Here is a 21446-nt window from a genome sequence, read left to right as displayed (position 1 = left end):
AAAATTCTTATAGTTTGTTTTTGGGAATATAAAATGATTATACCACTTTGGAAAACATTATGGCAGTATCTAATAAAGTTTAGGATTTGCACATACTATGACTTAGTACTTTCATTCTTAAGAATATCCCCTGAAGGGCACCTGGGTAGCTCAGTTGATTGGTTGGTTAAGGGATTGCCTTCAGCTCAGGTCATGATTCCAGGGTCCTGGGATTGAGCCCCGCATCGAGCTCCCTGCTCAGTGGGGAGCCTGCTTCTCCTTCCCCCTTTGCTCTGCTTGCTTGTGCTCTCTCAGTCTCTGTCAAATAAATAATTAAAAAAAAAAAAAAAAAGGAATATACCCCTGAAAAACCCTTGCATTGTCTACTATAAGGTTGCATATATATGAATAAGAATATAAGAATATTTATAGAAACATCTTAAAAAATAGTAAAACCTTGGGATGAAAAAACTGAATGTTCATCATCAGAAGAATATGTTGAAGAATGCTACAGTGAATTTTACCATTCAGCAAAATGGCAAAACTGTACACAACTCGATGTACCTCACAATATAATGTTAAGCCAAAGAAGCAAAATGAAAGAAATACGTACAGTAGCATATGTTTGTCGGAACTTCTCAAACTAAATTTAAGACCTGTGAATTTTCTGTATATAAGTTACATCTCAAGAAAATATTCATACAGTGTAATTCCCATTTATGTCAAGTTCCAGACCAGGCAAAATAAACATGAATTGTTTATGGATGCATACATATGGGGTAAAAATAATATCATGATTAAATATTAAACCTTTGAAAAGAAAGGGTGTGGGATGAACAGAATGAGTTACACATCCAAGAATAATAATATATTTTTTTAAATATCTGAGGCAAGGGGGCCTGAGTGGCTCAGTTAGTGAAGTTTCTTCATTTCAGCTTAGGTCATGATCTTACGTGTCCTGAGATCCAGCCCTATTTTGGGCTCTATGCTCAGCCTGGAATCTGCTGGGGATTCTCTATCTCCCTCTGCCCCTCTCCCCACTACGCCCTCTCTCTGTCAAATAAAATAAAATAAAGCCTAAAAAATAAATATCTGGGTCAAATAAGGCAAAATATATTAAAGCTGGGTCATGGGTAGACCAGTTGAGTATATTCTTTTGTGTTGTTGGAACACTTTATAATTAGTTTGTTTATGAAAACTTTTTTTTTCTTCTTTTTTTTTTCAAGGGTTTTATTTATTATTTGACAGAGCACAAAGTAGGGTGAGAAGCAGGCTCCCCACTAAGCAAGGGGCCTGATGTGGGCTTGACCCAGGACAGGACCTGACCTGAAGGCAGACACTTAACTGAGACACCCAGGCACCCCTGTTTATGAAAAATTTTAAGAACAACTTCATTGAGATACAGTCCACATCCTGTATACAATTTATGCATTGAAAGTGTGTAATTCAAAGGTTTTTTGGTGAATTTAGAGTTGTGTAGGCATCACCACAATCAGTTTCAGAACATCCCCCCCCCCCTTTTTTTAAAGCTTTTATTTTATTTGAGGGAGAGAGAGAGGATGAGAAGGAGGGGCAAAGGGAGAGGGAAGACAGCCTCCCAGCTGAGCAGGGAGCCCAGTTCAGGGTTCAATCCCAGGACCGTGAGATCATGATCTGAGCTGAAGGCAGACGCATAACTGACTGAGCCACGCAGGCGCCCAGTTTCAGAACATTTTCATCACCATAGAAAAAACAGTAATAGGGCGCCTGGGTGGCTCAGTGGGTTAAGCGGCTGCCTTCGGCTCAGGTCATGATCTCGCGTCCTGGGATCGAGTCCCACATGGGGCTCTCTGCTCAGCAGGGAGCCTGCTTCCTCCTCTCTCTCTCTGCCTGCCTCTCCAACTACTTGTGATTTCTGTCAAATAAATAAATAAAATATTTTAAAAAAAAAAGAAAAAAAAAAAGAAAAAACAGTAATAGTCACTCCCCATTTCCTTTCAACTCTCACAGGCCTAGGCAACCACAGTCCGCTTTCTGTTTCTGTGGATTTGCCTGTTCTGTACGTCACGTAAATAGAATCCTGTAATATATAGTTGTTTTTACCTAATACGTTTTCAGGATTCATTCATGTTGTAGCATATATCAGTATTTCATTTCTCTTTATTACCAAATAATAATGTCAGTGTATGGATATACTACATTTTGTTAATCAGTTATTGTTTGAATTGTTTCCACTTTTTGACTACTAAGAGTAATGCTGCTGTGAACATTCATGTACAAGTTTTTATTTGTATGTTTTTATTACTCTTGATATATACCTAAAAGTAGAATTGTTGGGTCCTATGGTAACTCTGTTTAACCTTTTGAGGAACTGCCATATCCTTCTAAAACAGGTACATAGTTTTACATTCCCATCAGCAGTGTATTGTTTATGAAATTTTAAATGAAATGTCTGTAGTTCTTTATCCAATTAAATAGACATGTACTGAGTATATGCCATTATATGTGAAGATCTGTGTTATATGTACTGAGTCATAAGCAGAAATGTAAACTAAGCAGTAATTGTTAGCCCTAAAGCAGGTATCCCCTATGCAGTAATTTTGCGTAGTTTGTTATGTAAAGAAAGTACTGTGGAGCAAGGAGGGAATGTTAGTCCTAAGTATTGAAAATCTAGAAAACTTCTCTGAGGAGTTCACCTTGAGGGGCACATGGCTGGCTCAGTCAGTAGAGCATGACTCTTGATCTCAGGGGTTGGGAGTTTGAACCCCATTTTGGGTATAGAGATTGTTTTGAAAAAAATTGAATCTTTAGGGGCGCCTGGATGGCTCAGCTGGTTAAGCAGCTGCCTTTGGCCCGGGTCATGATCCCAGAGTCCCGGGATTGAATCCCGCATTGGGCTCCCAGCTCCATGGGGAGTCTGCTTCTCCCTCTGACCCTTTCTTCTCTCATGCTCTCTCTTACTGTCTCTCTCTCACATAAATAAATAAAATCTTAAAAAAAGAAAAAAAAATGTTCAAAAGAAAAAGTTCATCTTGAATATTTTATATTAAGAACTTTTAATGATAGAGACCAATACTTTTTTTTTTTTGCCTTTTTGTTTTTTAAAGTTTTAAATTATTTTTATTAACATAAAATGTATTATTTGCCCCAGGGGTACAGGTCTGTGAATCGTCAGGCTTACACATTTAAGATCAATACTTTTATTAGGTGAAAAATAGTTTCAAATGTTTTAAATACTCTAATCTCAAATATATTATGAAAATAGAAAATATAAGACACGCACTGAATTATTAATGGCAGTAGTAGGTGGAATTACAGGTGACTTTCTTCCATAGACTTCAAATTTCTACCAGAGGCGTTGTATTTTTGTAATCAGGGAAAAAAGCATTAAAAATAGTAAAATTTGGGGCACCTGGTTGGCTTAGTTGGTGCGATTCTTGATGTCGGGGTCAGGAGTTTGAGCCCCACGTTAGGTGTAGACCTTACTTTAAAAAAAAAGAGAGAGATAAAATAATAAAAATTAAATTGTCATAGACTTAAGTCTCTCATATCCTATGAGAGAAATTATGGTTTAAAAAAAGTTTATACTTTATGGGGCACCTGGGTGGCTCAGTGGGTTAAAGCCTCTGCCTTTGGCTCAGGTCATGATCCCAGGGTCCTGGGATTGAGCTCCACATCGGGCTCTTTGATCAGCGGGGAGCCTGCTTCCCCCTCTCTCTCTGCCTGCCTCTCTGCCTACTTGTAATCTCTCTCTGTGAAATAAATAAATAAAATCTTTTTAAAAAAAGTGTTATACTTTATAATTACCTCATTCTTTTTTTTTTCTTTTTTTTTAAGTTTCATGCAGAAATTTATTTTGACCATGACTTACAAAGTTACGTTCTTGTGGATCAAGGTAGTCAAAATGGTACAGTTGTTAATGGAAAACAGATTCTTCAGGTGAGTGTGTATATATTTATTACTTGCACATAAGTCTTAAAGAATGAACTGAAATTTTTATTCTGAAGGCCATAGTTGTTAAACCTAAAATTTGGGTCAGATTACTATTCAAGCCCAAATGTATTACATGAAAGGGGATTCCCAGATAGGGCTGAAAAAAGTATATAGCAAGTGGATACTTAACTCTTTTTGAGTTTTATCTTCTAATTATGGACTTATGCCTTATTCTAGAAGTAAATGCATTTTAAAGCTCTTCAGAGTAAATGGTCTTACAGTAACTTAAAAGGCACTCCTTTTTTTGTATTTTTAAAAAAATTGTTTAAATGAAAGTGTTGCTAAATTGGATACTCCTCGAAGACAGGGCCTATGTCTATCCAGTTAGCTCTTGTATCACCAACATTTGGCGAGATGCTTGGCACATAACATATGGAAGAAAGTAAATGGAAGAGGGTGGGGAAGTCCTTAGTCTATAAGAATAAAGAGTGATACAAAACTGAATTATCAGAAAAGAAGAGGAAAAAAGGGAAATATACACCTAGCCCCTTAATATTTCGTCTTTTTGACTGTGATGGTTATTCATTTTGGTAATAGATTGTTTGATGTTTGGGTTGGGTATTTCTCTAGGATTACGCATGGAGATGAGATTAGCGGGTTTTGATAATATAAAAGAAGTTGCTCAGTTCAGGTATCTTCTCCACTAGTTGAACATTGTATCATCCTCAAGTTGTGGAAATGTGTGCTGTGTGTACATATGTGTGTCTGTCTCATTGAGAACCATCCTAAATATTTTTTTGTTCTAATCAGATATTACTTAGAGTAGACATAAAATAATTTTACATAACTCTCTTGGGTTTCTGTGTTGTAATTTTTTCCTTTAGCCTAAAACTAAATGTGACCCTTACGTCCTTGAGCATGGTGATGAAGTGAAAATTGGAGAGACCGTACTGTCTTTTCACATCCACCCTGGCGGTGATACCTGTGATGGCTGTGAACCAGGACAGGTTAGAGCTCACCTTCGTCTTGATAAGAAAGATGAATCTTTTGGTATGTGAAACATACTATTATATGTAAGCATGATAACTTTCCTGTTGAATTCACTGGAGTATTCTAAAAAACTATAAAGTATCAGCTACCAGCTTCATATTTAATTGATGTAATACTGTATTGAGATACATTTATATTTTAGTGAATATTATCACATGAGACTAAGAAATGACATATATTTGAAATTTGAAACCTAAGCTAGTCGATTATGATTTTAATAGATTTTTTAAGCTAGTAGATTGTGATTTTAGTTAATTTTTCTCTGCAACAATTTAGTTGTGCTATTATAGCATTAGGTTGCTTTCTGACCCATAAGGTAATTATTAGCTATTTTTGCTAATAAAGTTTAATAGGCTTTGGAAGCAGCATGGTAGTGATAGCTAAATGTCCTTCAAAAGGTTAATTGTGACTAGAGTGAATTGTAACTAGAGTAAATTGTAACTAGAGTGAAGATTGGTTTCCTTTTGACTTCTATTTATGGATATGAAAAAGTCATCCATAGTTAATATAATAATATAATAGGCCGAGGTATTAAGAGTTATTGATTGATATGTTTTCTTCATCCATCCATCCATCCATCCATCCATCCCTCCCCCTTTCTTTCTTTCTTTCTTTCTTTCTTTCTTTCTTTCTTTCTTTCTTTCTTTCTTTCTTTCTGATTTTACTTACTTGAGAGAGAGAGCAAGCTTGAGGGACAGAGGGAGAAGCAAACTTGCAGCTGAGCAGGGAGCCCAGTGTGGGTCTTGATCCCAGGACCTGGGGATCGTGACCTGAGTTGAAGGCAAATTCTTAACTGACTGGGCCACCCGGGCACCCCAATATGTTTGCTTTCCCTTAGGAAAGCAACAGAACTTCTGTTGCTCTATTATCTATCTATCTATATATACCATTATTTTCTATAACAACACTGTAAGAGGTTGTTCTTAAATCCACTCCTCAAAGGCTTTTAAATTTTGAATAAATACTTTGAACCAGTAAGAAGTTTTTTTTTTTTACATCGTTTTCCCCCAAATACCAACTGTATGTGTTCATTATATATATTTTTTTCTGATTCTAGATGATGAAAATGAGTATGGTACATTACACAGTAATGTGAATCTTAGATTCGGTGACTTTTACTTGCCTATATTCCTTTAGAAAATTAATAATATTTCTGCATTCGAAATTCCGTTATAATAATCATATCGGAAAATTAAGATGTTTAGTGTTCTTTTGTTACCTATACAGTAGCATTCCTGTAGTCTTTGGGACTTGGTTTACTTTCCAAGTAGATTTAGTTACCAAAATGCTGAAAGGACATCACTGCAATCCAAGATTCTTTTATATTAATGTTTATTTGAACTTTTAGTTAAATGCAGATGGATAGTATTAATTTTTTATTATTAAATAACAATATTAATTTTGTGTAAAATCTATCAGACTTAGAATTTTTTCTTTTAAACCAAACTCAACTTTTTCCTTTTAGTTGGTCCAACACTAAGTAAGGAGGAAAAAGAGTTGGAAAGGAGAAAAGAATTAAAGAAAATACGAGTAAAATATGGTTTGCAGGTAAGGATGTTAAATACAGTTAACATTTGTTAATTATGCATCTGGTTTTGAGTAAAAATGTTTTTAGATATACATAGTCCATTTTATATATAGAAATATGGCTGTTTGGAATGATTTCAAGATTTATGTAATTTCTTTTAGTTGGTTACTATTTACTTCAACAACTATTGAGGCTGGAGTATAAAAATGGTAATAATACCCAACATTCAAGTAGCCACTTCTAGTTTTTAAAAAATTTGGATTAAGATGGTGCCATTGAAGAACATTGCTGGAGTAGTGGTACTGATCCCAAAACGTACTTTAAACCACAGTAATTAAGACAGTATAGTATTGGCATAAAGATGAATAAGTCAAGGGAACAGAATAATGAGTTGATAGAACAGATAATAGAATAATGAATAGATTCACAGACAGATATGTAGGTGTGTATGAGGGGATATGTGTGTGTGTGTGTATGATTTTCAACAAAGGTATGAAGGCACTTTGGTGGAGAAAGGAGGGTCTTTCCCAACAAATGTGCTGGAGCACTTGGACAGCGATACGCAAAAACAAAATAACTTTGATCTTATAATGTATAAAAATGAACTCAAAATGGATCATAAATACAAATTTAAAACTTCAAAGTTTCTAGAGGCAAAGGTTTTTTTAAGATACCTAACACCAAAAGCGCAATCTATAGAAGGGTAAATTAATAAATTGTACTTCCTCCAAAACTTCTGTTCATCCAAGGACACTATTAAAAGAAGGAAAAGACATGAGGCCCCTGGGGGGCTCAGTTGGTTGAGAATCTAACTCTTGACATCAGCGCAGGTCTTGATTTCAGGGTGGTGAGTTCAAGCCATCACTGGGCTCTACATTGGGCGTGGGAACCTACTTTTAAAAAAGAGAATGAAAGATAAGCCACCCACTCGGAAAAATATTTACAAATCCTTAATCTGATAAAAATCATAGATCTTGGGGCGCTTGGGTGGCTCAGTCTTTAAGCATCTACCTTTAGCTCAGGTCATGATTCCAGGGTCCTGGGTCGAGCCCCACATCGGGCTCCCTGCTCAGGAGGATGCCTGCTTCTCCCTCCTCCACTCTCCCTGCTTGTGTTCCCTCTCTTGCTGTGTCTGTCAAATAAATACATAAAATCTTTTAAAAAATAAAAAAAGAAAATCATAGATCTGGAATATATATATATATATCTGGAATATATAACAAAATCCCAAAACAATAAGAAAACAATTTGTGTTTATTTATTTATTCATTTTTTATTTTTCTAATTTTTATTTAAATTCTAGCTAACATACAGTGTAATATTGGTTTTAGGAATAAATTTAGTGATTAATCACTTAAGTATAACACCAGTAATCATCATAACAAATGCCCTCCTTCATACCCATCACCTATTTAACCCATCCCCCCACCCATCTCCTTCCATCAGCCCTCCCTCTGTTCTCTAGTGTTAGGAGTCTCTTATATTTTGCTTCTGTCTCTCTTTTTTTCCTTCCCATATAGTCATTTGTTTTTTCTTACATCCCACATACAATTGAAATCATATGATATTCATTTTTATCTGAGTGACTGACTTCGCTTAGCATAATGCACTCTCATTCCATCCATGTCCTTGCAAATGACGAGATTTCATTCTTTTTAGTGGCTAAGTAATATTCCATTGTATACACACACACACACACACACACCCCCCACCTCTTCTTTATCCATTAATTGGTTGATGGATACCTGGGCTCTTTCCATAGTTTGGCTATTGTTGCTAACGCTGCTATAAACATTGGGTGCATGTGCCCCTTTGAATCTGTATTTTTTTTATCCTTTGGGATACATAGCCTACTAGTGTAATTGCTGGATCGTAGGGTAGTTCTATTTTTAACTTTTCGGGAAATCTCCATACTTTTTCCCAGAGTGCCTGCACTAGTTTGAATTCCCACTAACGGTGTAAGAGGGATTCCCTTTTCTCCACATCCTCACAGACATCTTTTGTTCCCTGTGTTAATTTTAGCTGTCTGACAGGTTGTGAAGTGGTATCTTGTTTTGATTTGTATTTGCCTGATGATGAGTGATGTTGAGCATCTTTTCATGTGCCTGTCAGCCATCTGGATGTTTTCTTTGGAAAAATGTCTATTCATGTCTTCTGCCTGTTAATAAGAAAATAATTTACAAATGGGCAAAAGAGAGGCACCTGGGTGGCTCAACTGGTTAAGCGGCTGCCTTTTTCTCCTATCATAATCCCAGGGTCCTGGGATTGAGCCCTGCCTTGGGCTCCCTGCTCAGTAGGCAGCCTGCTTCTTCCTCTCCAACTGCCCCTCTCCCTTGCTCATGCTTGCCCTCTCTTCTTTCTCTCAAATAAATAAGTAAAATCTTTAAATTTAAAAAAATGAGCAAAAAGGGGATGCCTGGGTGGCTCAGTTGGTTAAGTGTCTGCCTTCAGCTCAGGTTATGATTGCAGGATCCTGGGATTGGGCCCCACATTGGACTCCCTGCTCCTCAGAGAGTCTATTTCTCCTTCTCCCTCTACCCCTCCACCTGCTTGTGCTTGCTCGCTCTCTCTCCCTCCCTCTCAGATAAGTAAAATGTTAAAGAGGTATTGAGAGTGAGGGAGAGAGAACAAGCAGGGAGGAGTGGCAGAGGGAGAGAGAGGGAAGCAGATTTCCTGCTGAGCAGAAAGCCCAATGTGGGGCTGGATCCCAGGACACTGGGATCATGACCTGAGCCGAAGGCAGATGCTTAACTGACTAAGGCATCCAGGTGCCCCAATAAAAAAAAAATCTAAAAAAAAAAAAAATAAATAAAAGTGAGCAGAAGATTTAAATAGACACTTCACCAGTGCAGATGTACAGAAGGCAGCTAAACACATGAAAAGATGTCTAGTATTGCTGGGAAGTTGTAAATTAAAACCAAGTAAAAAGACTGTCCACATCAAATGTTGGTAGGCACATGGAGAAGCTGGAATTCTCATATAGTGCTTGTGAGAATATAAAGTGGTGCAGTTGCTTTGGAAAATAGTAGTTTTCTTGGGGCGCCTGGGTGGCTCAGTGGGTGAGCCTCTGCCTTCAGCTCGGGTCATGATCTCAGGGTCCTGGAACCGAGTTCCACATCGGGCTCTCTGCTTGGCAGGGAGCCTGCTTCCCCTTCTCTCTTTCTGCCTGCCTCTCTGTGATCTCTATCAAATAAATAAATAAAATCTTAAAAAAAAAAAGAAAAGAAAATAAAATAGTAGTTTCTCTGAAGGTTAAATGTATGCCTACCATGTGATTCACCATTCTACTCCCAAGAGAAATGAAAGCATATGTTCATACAAAGACTTAGAAACAAATGTTTATGATGGTTTTTTCTTTCTTTTGAAAATCTTTTTAAAAAATTATTATTTTTTTTTACCAAAGTATAGTTGACATATAGTTGACATGTTTTACCATGTTTTTCCAACATAGAGTTGACAACATATAGTTGTCAGTTTCACATGGAAAACATAATGACTTGACAGTTCTGTGCATTACAGGATACTTACCACAGTAAATGGAGTTACCATCTGTCACCATATGTTACCAAAATATTATTAATTATATTCTCTATGCTGTACTTTTTACCTCCCTAACTAACTTATTTTATGACTGGAAATTTGTATCTCTTAAACCCCTTCACCTATTTTGCCTACCCCCACCTCCCCACTTCCCCCCCTCCCCTCTGGCAACCACCAGCTTGTACTGTATTCTAGTTCTCTGTTGCTAGTTTTTGTTTGTTTTTTAGGTTCTATATATAAGTGATGTTATGTTGCATTTGTCATTCTGTTGACTTAATTTTACTTAGCATATTAACTTCCATCCATGTTATTCCAAAACACAAGATGTCATTTTTAATGGCTGACTAATATATGTGTGTGTGTGTGTACACGTCTGTGTACACATCTTTTTTTTTTCTTTTTTTAAGATTTTATTTATTTATTTGACAGACAGAAATCACAAGTAGGCAGAGAGGTAGGCAGAAAGCGGAGGAGGAGAAGCAGGCTCCCTGCTGAGCAGAGAGCCTGATGCGGAGCTCGATCCCAGGACTCTGGGATCATGACCTGAGCCGAAGGCAGAGGCTTTAACCTACTGAGCCACCCAGGCACCGCTGTACATCACATCTTCACCCATTCATCTCTTGGTGAACTCTAGGGCTGCTTCCATATCACAGCTATTGTAAATAATGCTGCAATAAACATAGGGGTGCTTGTATCTTTTCATATTAGTCTTTTCATTTTCTTTGGGCAAATATACAGTAGTGGAATTCCTGGATCCTATGGTATTTCCATTTTTAATTTTTTGAGGAAACTCCATCCTGTTTTCCATAGTTGTTGCACTAATTTACATTCCGATCAACAGTGCGTAAGGATTCCTTTTTCTCCACATTCTCACCAACATTTCTATTTCTTGTCTTTTGCATACTACCCATTCTCATCCGTGCGAAGTGGTATTTCATTGTGGTATTAGCAGCTTTTTCTCTAGTAACCAGAAATAGGAAAAAACTCATGTATCTATCATGAATGGATAAACAAATTATGGTATATCTATATGGTCAAATACTCTTTAGCAATAAAAAAATGAGCTGATGATACAGGCTGCAGTATGGGATAAATCCTAAAATAATTATGCTGAAATAAAGAAGCCAGACAACATGAGTATATGTGCTATATACATCCATTTATATAAAATTCTAAAGAGAGCAAACTAGCATATCATGACAGAAAGATTAGTGGTTGCCTGGATACAAGAGAGGCAAGGAAGGCTCTCTAGGGGTGGATTACAAAGAAGGTTGAGGATACTTTTAAGGGAGATAGATTTATTTATTATCTTGATCATGGTGGTGGTTTCAAAGGTATATACAAATTTCAGACATATCTAATTATGTATTTTATGTGTAACATATTAATTATGTATTGTTAATTATCACAATAACATTTTTATTTATTTTTTTAAAAGATTTTATCTATTTATTTGACAGAGAGAGATCACAAGTAGGCAGAGAGAGAGAGAGAGAGGAGGAAGCAGGCTCTCTGCCAAGCAGAGAGCCTGATGTGGGGCTCGATCCCAGGACCCTGAGATCATGACCCAAGCCGAAGGCAGAAGCTTAACCCACTGAGCCATCCAGGCGCCCCGACAGTAACATTTTTAAGAAAACATTTTTTAAAAAGTAGATGAGGAAGGTAATTAGTATTCCATTTACATTTGAGGACCTAAGCTAAGGGTCACTCAGCTGCTAAGTGGCAGAATTAGCTATGGAATCTAGGGTTTTTTTTTTTTTTATATTTTATTTATTTTGTTTTTATTTAAGTAATCTTTACACCAAACGTGAGACTTGACCTCATGACCCCCAGATCAAGAGTTGCATGCTTCTCTGACCAAGCCAGCCGCATGCCCCTGGAATCTAGGGCTTAAGTGCATTTGTCCAGTGGTTTTTAAACTTCATGAATTTGTGGGAAAAAATGCTGCCAGAATAATATATTTTTCTGCCAGAATAACATATTTTTCTGCAGAATTGTGTTTTTTGTTGTTAACTTTCACACTAGGAAAAATCATAATAGAAAAAATATTGAGGGGCTAATTTGGAAGGAAAATAGAAGATAATAAGGAGAGGATAAAATGTTTTCTCAAAAGTTTTAACTCTCTTATCTTCTGGGGGGAACCCATTAGGGTTGGTGGTTCTATATTTTTCTTCTCCCTTTAAAATCAAAATTAAGTAAAAATTTCTGTGGTACTTACCTTGAATTTTATTAACATTCCCTAGCATCTTTCAGGGATTTATATAAAGATCAACAAGTCAGAAGAAAGGGAAAGAAAGAAGCCTTGAAGCCACCGGCGAAATTGACTACCTCTTCTTTTGTGCCACTGCTGTGTCTTATGCATACTCTTATTGTCGAACCAGTCAGACAACAGCATACTGAAAACAGATGTGTCTGCCTTCTGAGATTACAAAGTTCTTTGCATACCACACCTTTTATTCAGTAAATATTTCTTGAGTGGCTGACTAATCATATAAATGGAGCTATATCAAAGCAAAAATCTATTTTAATTGCCATGGCAAAAGAGTACCTGCTCTTTTCCACTTTTTAAACACTTTCTACCTTTTTCCCTCCTGAGGGATAACACCTAACTATTTTAGATCTGTTGGAACTTTCAGTCCCTTAGAGAAAAGAAGTCATCAATGTTTTGCCAAACCCAGGAGTTTTGCATATTTCTTTGAATACTGGCAGTTCATGAGAATATGCGTACACAATACTAAATCAAAATGTACTATATATTCACTTACGATTACATACTACAATTTATATGTGATTTATATTATCTTCTATATGCAGTTTATGTTCTACAACTTGAAGTAATATAAACCTTTCAAAGGAGATAGAATGAAAATAGCATACTCTAACATAATTGTCTTAATTTATGTCATAGCCTGTTTTAATTTGTTTTAATAGAGACTACATTGAACCATATTTACCAAGTAAAGTAAATACACAGTTCATTTTTATGTATCAGTTTGTTTTCTTCAATGAGTATTTCATGTTTATAAAGAATACAGACTATGAAGATGAAAAGGCCTTGAAGAATCCAAAATACAAAGATAGAGCTGGAAAACGGAGGGAGCAGATTGGAAGTGAAGGGACTTTCCAAAGAGATGATGCTCCTGCATCTGTTCATTCGTGAGTACTAAGTTTTAATTTCTCAAAACATTCTTTGTACTGTAATCACATTCATAGAGTAGTGTGACTTATAGGACGATATATACTGGTAATTAGTCTTTAAAGGAATGGTTCTTTTTTTTTAGATTTTATTTATTTATTTGAAAGACAGAAATCACAAGTAGGCAGAGAGGCAGGCAGAGAGAGAGAGGAGGAAGCAGGCTCCCCGCTGAGAAGAGAGCCCGATGCGGGGCTCAATTCCAGAACCCTGGGATCATGACCCGAGCTGAAGGCAGAGGCTTTAACCCACTGAGCCACCCAGGCGCCCCTAAAGGAATGGTTCTTAACAAGATGGAAATACTGTCTCTATTTACATTTTCTTTTAATATTAGAATTCCATTCCATAGAAGATTACTTAGCATATATGAGAGTACTAATACTTAAACAGACATATATACACATACCTAACATTCTAGCCATGCTCTTGAGTGAACTTTTTTTTTAGAGAGCCTTGAATCTGATGGAGTGGGGGAAGGATGGGCAGAGGGAGAGGGAGATCGAGAATCTCAAGGAAGCTCCAAGCCCATTGCAGATCCCAATGCAGGGCTTAAGCTCATGACCCAATCCAAAATCAGGAGCTGGACATTTAATTGACTGGGCCATCAGGGGCCCCTGAGTGAACATATTTTTTATATACTAGATATTCTAAAGTTTGGACTAGTAAGAAATTAGTATGAACTGTGTTTTGGGGGGGTATTTTTTATAATTATTTTAATACTCACCTACTTTTGTTCTTGTTGACTCTGAAATACTATTTTTCTTACTTATTTTTCTTTGGTTCATTTTTTTTTTCTTTTGGTAAAGTAGCACTGATAACATGAAAAATGTGATTTTTGTGGCCTGTATGATATGGCCATATTTCTGCATTTGGTCATATACTAGCATTTTTTTTTCCAGAATACGAATTTGGGGTTTAATTAGAATTTAAATCTTTTGTGTAAGACTGACAACTAACCATAAACTTTGATTAAATGTATTTTATTAATTATAAAATATACTACTTGGATAGAGTTTTAGTTACATATATATGACAGCAGTGTTTTCTTAATGGTACATAAAATAGCAGTGCATCTTGCATCCATCAGCCTTGATGAAATACAGCATTATGAATTAGTTGTATAAACAACATGATGATTTTTTTAAGCTTAATATTTTTTATATAATTGCTGGAAAATACGAAGAAAGCATTAGAGTTAAATTAGAAGGCAGAAATAAAAAATGAAATACATTGGTCTGACATTGCTTGGTTTACTGTTATTGAGCTAATTTAACATATTTTGTAGAACTGAAAATATAGTGTGATGGAACATAAAATTAAAATATCCTTAAACTAACAGAACATAAAATCATAGAACAAAATGCAAATAGTGAATGAGAGTTTTGTTTAATTTTACTTTTATTTTTCTATTGGTGTATAATTTATATACATAAAAATATACAAATGTAAGTATCACTATCAGTAACATATTTTAAGATTACACATTGTAGAGTATACATTTCTTGGTCAAGAAATAGAAAATGATCAGTAATCCCCAGAAACCTGCCTCTCCTAATGCCCCCTTTTCATCACTAATTCCTGTTTCCTCCCTTAAGACAACCACTTTCCTGACTTCCAGTAGGAACAGATTCATTTCACTTGTTTTTGAATTTTTAAATATACGGGATAATTCGGTATTAATTTGTGTCTGAATTCTTTTTGTCCAACATTATTTTGTTAGGTATATTTTATTTTCAGTGCTGTATAATATTCTCTTGCATATTCATGTAACATTTTACCATTGATAGACATCTGGATTATTTCCAACTTAAAGTTACTAGATTTGTGGCAGAAACATTGCTTTTTTTTTTTTTTTTTAAGATTTTATTTATTTATTTGGGAGAGAGAGGATGATAGAGAGAGAGAGAGCATGAGGAGCAAGGTCAGTGGAAGAAGCAGACTCCCTGCCGAGCAGGGAGCCTGATGTGGGGCTCCATCCCAGGACTCCAGGATCACGACCTGAGCTGAAGGCAGTCACTTAACCAACTGAGCCACCCAGGTGCCCACAGGAGAAACATTCTCATACATGGTTTTTTTTGTGTGTGTGTGCACCAGAATGTTTTTCTTTTAAGTAGTATATATAAGAGAATTTATTTAACTGTATTAGGTAGGCCAAACAGTTTTCTATAGTATTTGTACCACTTACTTTTAATTTATTAGTTTATTATAAATGTGACCTACATGGCCTTTTCAAAATCAACTATCTTCTTAATTTCCTTTAAAGTGAGATTACTGATAGCAACAAAGGTCGGAAGATGTTGGAGAAGATGGGTTGGAAAAAAGGAGAGGGCCTAGGGAAGGATGGTGGAGGAATGAAAATTCCGGTAAGATGAGTGTTTTCTTTCATTCTTTATTCGTACAGCAGATGTATTTACTGTGTACTTGCTTTGTACCTTAGTGCCAGTAATATAGTATCAAGCACAAATAGACATATTACTGTCTTTGTGGCATTCATAGTTACCAAATACACACACACACACACACACACACACACATCACATTGTTTTGTGTTGTTTTTGGTTTTGTTTCCTGGGGGGGGGGTTGTTTTGTTTTTTTAAAGATTTATTCATTTAAGAGAGAGTGAGAGCACAAGCAGGGGAGGGACAGAGGGAGACAAAGAGAGAGAATCTCAAGCAGACTCTTCACTGAGGACAGAGCCCTGCATGGGGCTCCATCTCAGATCTGAGCTGAAATGAAGAGTCAGATGCTTAACCGACTAGCCATCCATGCACCCCCACAGTGTTACTTTACTAACAGGCAGATCCTGTATCTGTTTTAGATTTAAGAATCAGGTCATGTAACAAGCAATAAAGGGAATAGTGTCTGGAAAACAATGCACTAATTAATTTTGCAGTCCCCATGGTTCATCAGAGGTTTAGATTATCTTTGACAAAAACCTTACAAGGTAACATGATTACAGAACTTTTTTGGTAATTATCTGGTGCCTAAGGAAATAATGGATGGATCAGTGTGAGGGTTAATGTGAATTTTCTCACTTATTGAGGTACAATGAGAAGAACATGGATTTTATAGCCAAACCTACAAAATAGAATTATTTTGTTAGAATAGGTGTTCTATCACTTACTAATTGTGTGACTTAGGGCAGGTTTGGACTTCAGTTTTCATATGTAAAATTGGGGATTTTAAGAACTGTTTTCCTAGGGGTATTTCCAAGGTGAAGCTAAAGCCTTTAGTATGGTGGCCAGCATACAGTAGGCACTCAGCATGGGTAGCTTTTAATAGTTCTGAAAACAATCAGAAGTCCTGCCCCTCATCTTATGAAAATACTCAAGTTCTATTTGTGGCTCTTATTTATTTATTTTTTAAGATTGATTGATTGATTTTAGAGAGCACGTACTGCAGAGCCCAATGCCAGGCACAGTCCCACAACTGTGGAGATCATGAGATCAACCCATAAGATCATGACCTTAACCAAAACTGAGAGTCGGTCACTTAATCAACTGTGCTAGCCAGACCTTCCTCTCTTTATGACTCTTCATGTTTGATCTCTGCTTTTACTTTCTTAGGCAAGGCTAGAGCAGCAGTAGGTTTAAGTATGTCCATTGCCTTTTCTTCTTCTTAAGGTGGGACGGCAGCCTCTGTGGCATCTTGGTGAAATTTGGTGGCTACTCTTTAAGGAGTACTCTGTTTTCTTTACAGCGTCCGCTGTAGTTACTGATAAGCAAGACAATGTAGATGAATGGCTTCAAGTTCTATATAGAATCATGTATGCATTCCTGCATGTGTTTGATAGATTTGACAGGTTTATCTTTTGCATCAGTCTTTGTAAATCAAAGAATTAAAGTACCAAGTTAGGTATAGCAAATTTCCGTGTATTTAGACTCTATAGTAAATCCTCTGCTCAATTTTGGTAACAGATCCAGCTTCAACTTCGGCGAACACATGCAGGCTTGGGGACCGGCAAACCATCTTCGATTGAAGATGTTCACATTCTCCAAAACAAGAGCAAAAAGAATTGGGAGAAAGCACGAGAGAGGTTTGCTGAAAACTTCCCAGAAACTAAATCTCAAAAAGATGTGCCAGGAACCGTCCCTTGGGTCAAAGGGACCATAGAATAAAGGTTAGTCATAGAACACAATTTAAGCTTTTTTTAATAAAGAGTTTATAAACTCTTATTTTATTGTAGAACTTTTCCCTCCAAATGAGTCGGTGGCGTGAGGGAACTATATCACAATTTACCCCCTCATGATTCAGATATGTGTAATAAACTGTGGTTTGCAGCTTTTAAAAAAACATTTTTTTTTAATTAATAAATAGTAATTAGGTTATGCTGTGAGCAGACTAAAGTTCACAGGGCACGGCTGAGCTTATCAAACTGTTATTTTATCTTGTCATTTATAAGACCCATTTAAGCAAAATTCATATATTCAGTAATGATTTAAATGTACATTTGTCCTTGTCTCCATGTATTCATTATTATAAGATATGCAACAAGAGAAACATCAAAAATTTTATAAAAACAAGTCTGATTATATGCATCCTTGTTTATGTCCTTTAGAACTTAGATAAAAAATGTTGAGAACACAGGGATAGTGGTGCATAAATTTTATTATTCTTGAAATATTCTAAGTAATATAATTGAACTAATGAATAGGTGATATGTTATAGAAAATTAGTCTTTCATTGTTTTCTTCTGTGAAGAATTTGTTGATTTGTACTATAAAGCATTTACATTTGGTTTGTTTTATAGCTGAAATATTTAGATATGAGCAATTGAGTACAGTATTGAAATATTCCATGTGCTGGTATTTATAGTTTTGATAAATCCCATTGCTGGCAATGGAGTTGTGCCAGAGAAATCTGATTTCTACTGCTAAGAGATTGCCTAGCCAAGGCCTCAAACCCAAGATATTTGTTGAAAATGTCTTCAAATGCAATAAAAACATTATAACATCAAGAAGGTGATTCCTTGAACCAGTGTTTTAAACATATTGGTCTGCCTTGAACTCAGGACCAGCCAGAATTTTCCTCTTCCAGTTGGCAGAGCAGTAACACCAGGATAACTTGCAGTTTCAGAGAGAACTGCAGTGCAGCCTTCTGAGTGCAGATGTCGCTGCTCTGCCAGCTATCACTGTTCTGTTCCTTTCTGTTCAACTTTTCTCTCAGCTTTTTGCTGAGAAATTATGCTGAAATAGGCTCTTTTCTGGCAGTGAATAGAAGCTAAAGCTCCCTCATCTACTATAAAGAAATGTCTTCAAGATTTAGAAATAGGAAAAGAAAATTCTGAAAAAAATTATATAATGGGAGAAGATAATTCAGAAAGAAAGGCTACGTGCTGGAATTTCTACTCTGATTCGTACAGGGTACTTAGGAAGAAAAGGGCATGGTGGGGAAAGAAAAGTAAATACATTACTAAAGATGAGACATAGACCAAATGAATTGTCAAGACTCTGTGTGTCTAAGCTGGGATAATCAGAGGTCCTATAACTCCAAATCTGCAAAAAGTAATTTTCTGTATCCTTCCTATCCGCCCACACACCCTGACACTTACATATTTTCGCTGAACTTGAAGACAACAGGAATATTCTGCATTCTTTTTTCTAAAATAGAAAAAAATTGCTCATTTAAATGTGGTTCTGGTACTGGTGCCCTGTATATAGGTAATAATATAGGAGGCCCAAATTAGAATTGTGGTAGATTTCACTCATTAAGTAAAGTATACATTGTATATATACTATTTCCCATTTTTATTATTAGATTGTGGAAGGCTTTTTTCATTGCTTTCTTTTGTTAAGAAAATGGAGACTTGAAAATGGTGATAAAAATTGAAATATATGTGATGTTTGCGTTATTAAAACCCTTTGCAGATCTAAAGTCTCAGGGCTATACTGTATGGTGGTTAAAGGACTGAATAATGTCTGGGTCTATTTCCATTTGTGAAATAAGAATAATATTTATCTCATGTCTTTTGAATAGAAAATGAGAAGATGTATATAAAAGCACTTTGTAAACTGTAAAAGTAGTATGGAGATGTAAGCTTCTGTTTGTTTAGAAGCAAAGATGTGAATTATGTACAATTTGGATTACACATAAAATTGTTTTGTGTCTCATTTTAATTATTTATTCACACAGTATAAATTTATTATAGTAGACTTTAAGGTTTTTTTTGTTTTTTTTTTAGAATTTTATTTATTTATTTGAGAGAAAGAGAGAGACAGAGACAGAGCCGGGGTGGGGGCGGGGGCGCGGGGTTGGGAGAAGCACACTGAGTTTGGAGCCTGATGTGGGGCTTTATCCCAGGACCCTGAGATCATGACCTGAGCTGAAAGCACTTAACGACTGAGTTATCTAGGTGACCCCCCCTTTTTTAAAAAAGACTTTATTTGAAAGACCATGAGCAGGGGGGATGAGGCAGAGGGAGAGGGAGAAGCCCTAAGGATTTAAGTGGAGCTACAGGTTGCTGAGTTCTGAGAAATCCAACATCTTTCATTTTACCAAAACATGAGAAGTTGGTAAAATTTGAGAAATCGTAAACGTTAAAGTAAACTAACAGAAGTTGTTTTTTAGAATTAAATAGCTAGGTAGCACTTTTTCTCAAAAAGAGCATTCCACACACACCCCCCGCTTTTATTGTTATTTTAATTTTTTTTTTTAAAGATTTTATTTATTTATTTGACAGAGGAGATCACATGCAGGCAGAGAGGCAGGCAGAGAGAGAGAGGAGGAAGCAGGCTCCCTGGTGAGCAGAGAGCCCGATGTGGGACTCAATCCCAGAGCGCCGGGATCATGACCTGAGCCGAAGGCAGCGGCTTAACCCACTGAGCCACCCAGGCACCCCGTTATTTTAATTTTTTAAAATATTTTATTTATTGATTTGAGAGAAAGCACAAGTGGGGTGAGGGGGAGAGGAAGAGGGAGAGGCAGACTCCCTGCTGAATGTGGAGGCGGACATGGGTCCACCCCAGGACCCAAGGATCACAGCCCAGTCCAAAGTCAGATACCTAATCTGACTACCCACTGAGCTACCCAGGCTTTTAAAAGTTTTTATTCTGGTGTTTCATTTTTATTCTTATGAAATTTAATCGCTCAGCCAAATCAGATACCTTCCAACTTCTTGTGTAAAAGATTATGTCTTAATTTGGCACATTTTCCAAGAGCTCGTAAAAGAAGCTAGAAATCTCAAATAAGGGAAAGCAAGAGCTGTCAGAGATTGTGTAGAAAGGTCATCCCATCAAGTTGCAGGACAGAGGGATGTGCTTGGCAGGGAGCCAGCAAGGCATTTCTGGACCCAAGACCTAAATTAAAGGTGTTCGCAGTGTTTACCTATCATCTTGTCTTAAGCATGCTTCTTATTTTTGTAGAGCATCACTTATATCTCTGCTCTGAATCTTTAATCTGAAACACTTTTACTTTTTCAGACTTTAAAGTGGAAATATATACATAATTTGGATTCTTCAAAATGAGTTAGTGTTTATGTCTGTGTATATGTGTATCAGAGCCCAGGCTTTCTCTCTGCCTTTCTGTTTTACTGATCTTGGCATTGGTTAATGGCCTGATAGTTGCACATGACTTGGAACTCCTCTGTCATATTCATGTCCAAAACAGGAAGAAAGGGAAAAGAGAGCAATATTTGTGTTCTGTTTTACCATGAAAGTAAAGGCTTACTCAGAATCTCATAGCAAACTTCTCCTTAGGGTCATTAACCTGAATCTGATCATGTGACTAACCATAGTTGCAAGGGAAGTTGGGAAGGTGGGCAACAGGATGGTCTTACTTGAACAACCACAAACCATCAAGTGGGGCTGAACATGTTGCTGTTGGAACAAAATCAGGGTTCAGTGAATAAGGTGGAAAGAGGACAGAGGCTATTGAATGGACAGATAACGGGCCCAGATAGCTCAACTATCTATCAGTGGGAATTCTATGGGATTGGTTAAATTGTTTTTGCAGTCCTACTGTGTAATACTTTGAAATCATTCCAATGTGTTAGTTAGAATTATCTATATCCTGATAAAGAATATTCTCACTACATCACTGACTTGAAAAAGCAGATTGTAGAAAAGTGTGTATAGCCTGATCTCATTTTTTAAAAAATGTAAGGGTGCATGTCAAATTGTTAATACTAATTGCTAAAGAAGTGAGCAGACTTTCACTTTTTTTTTCTGTATGTGACCTTTGAAGCAAGTATAATTGTGCACTTACTTTGTTTGCTCGTACACATTTATAATAGGTAGGAATATAACA

The 21446-nt window shown here is 36.4% G+C and overlaps 1 protein-coding gene across 15 annotated transcripts in view; it reads left to right on the top strand.

Annotated features, from left to right (window-relative positions):
• AGGF1 (angiogenic factor with G-patch and FHA domains 1) overlaps nucleotides 1-21446 on the top strand; it is a 123294-nt gene that overhangs the window by 19613 nt on the left and 82235 nt on the right. For 14 of the 15 annotated variants that reach the window (XR_014310124.1, XR_014310125.1, XR_014310126.1 and 11 more), the window contains exons 9-14: nucleotides 3796-3897; nucleotides 4776-4941; nucleotides 6407-6489; nucleotides 13038-13165; nucleotides 15466-15565; nucleotides 17120-17322. Coding sequence is in view for 3 of the 15 variants with exons in the window: in XM_082724785.1 (XP_082580911.1) it covers nucleotides 3796-3897; nucleotides 4776-4941; nucleotides 6407-6489; nucleotides 13038-13165; nucleotides 15466-15565; nucleotides 17120-17320 (780 nt within the window). In the remaining 12 variants the exon portion in view is untranslated. Of the gene's footprint in view, nucleotides 1-3795; nucleotides 3898-4775; nucleotides 4942-6406; nucleotides 6490-13037; nucleotides 13166-15465; nucleotides 15566-17119; nucleotides 19319-21446 lie in introns of those variants that run through there. The other variant, XM_082724784.1, reaches the window with a different exon arrangement.

The sequence above is a fragment of the Mustela nivalis genome, assembly GCF_964662115.1.
Source record: "Mustela nivalis genome assembly, chromosome: 3".
In the NCBI taxonomy this organism is placed as follows: domain Eukaryota; kingdom Metazoa; phylum Chordata; class Mammalia; order Carnivora; family Mustelidae; genus Mustela; species Mustela nivalis.
Note: the sequence above shows the minus strand (reverse complement) of the source record. Positions and strands in the feature narration are given on the sequence as shown.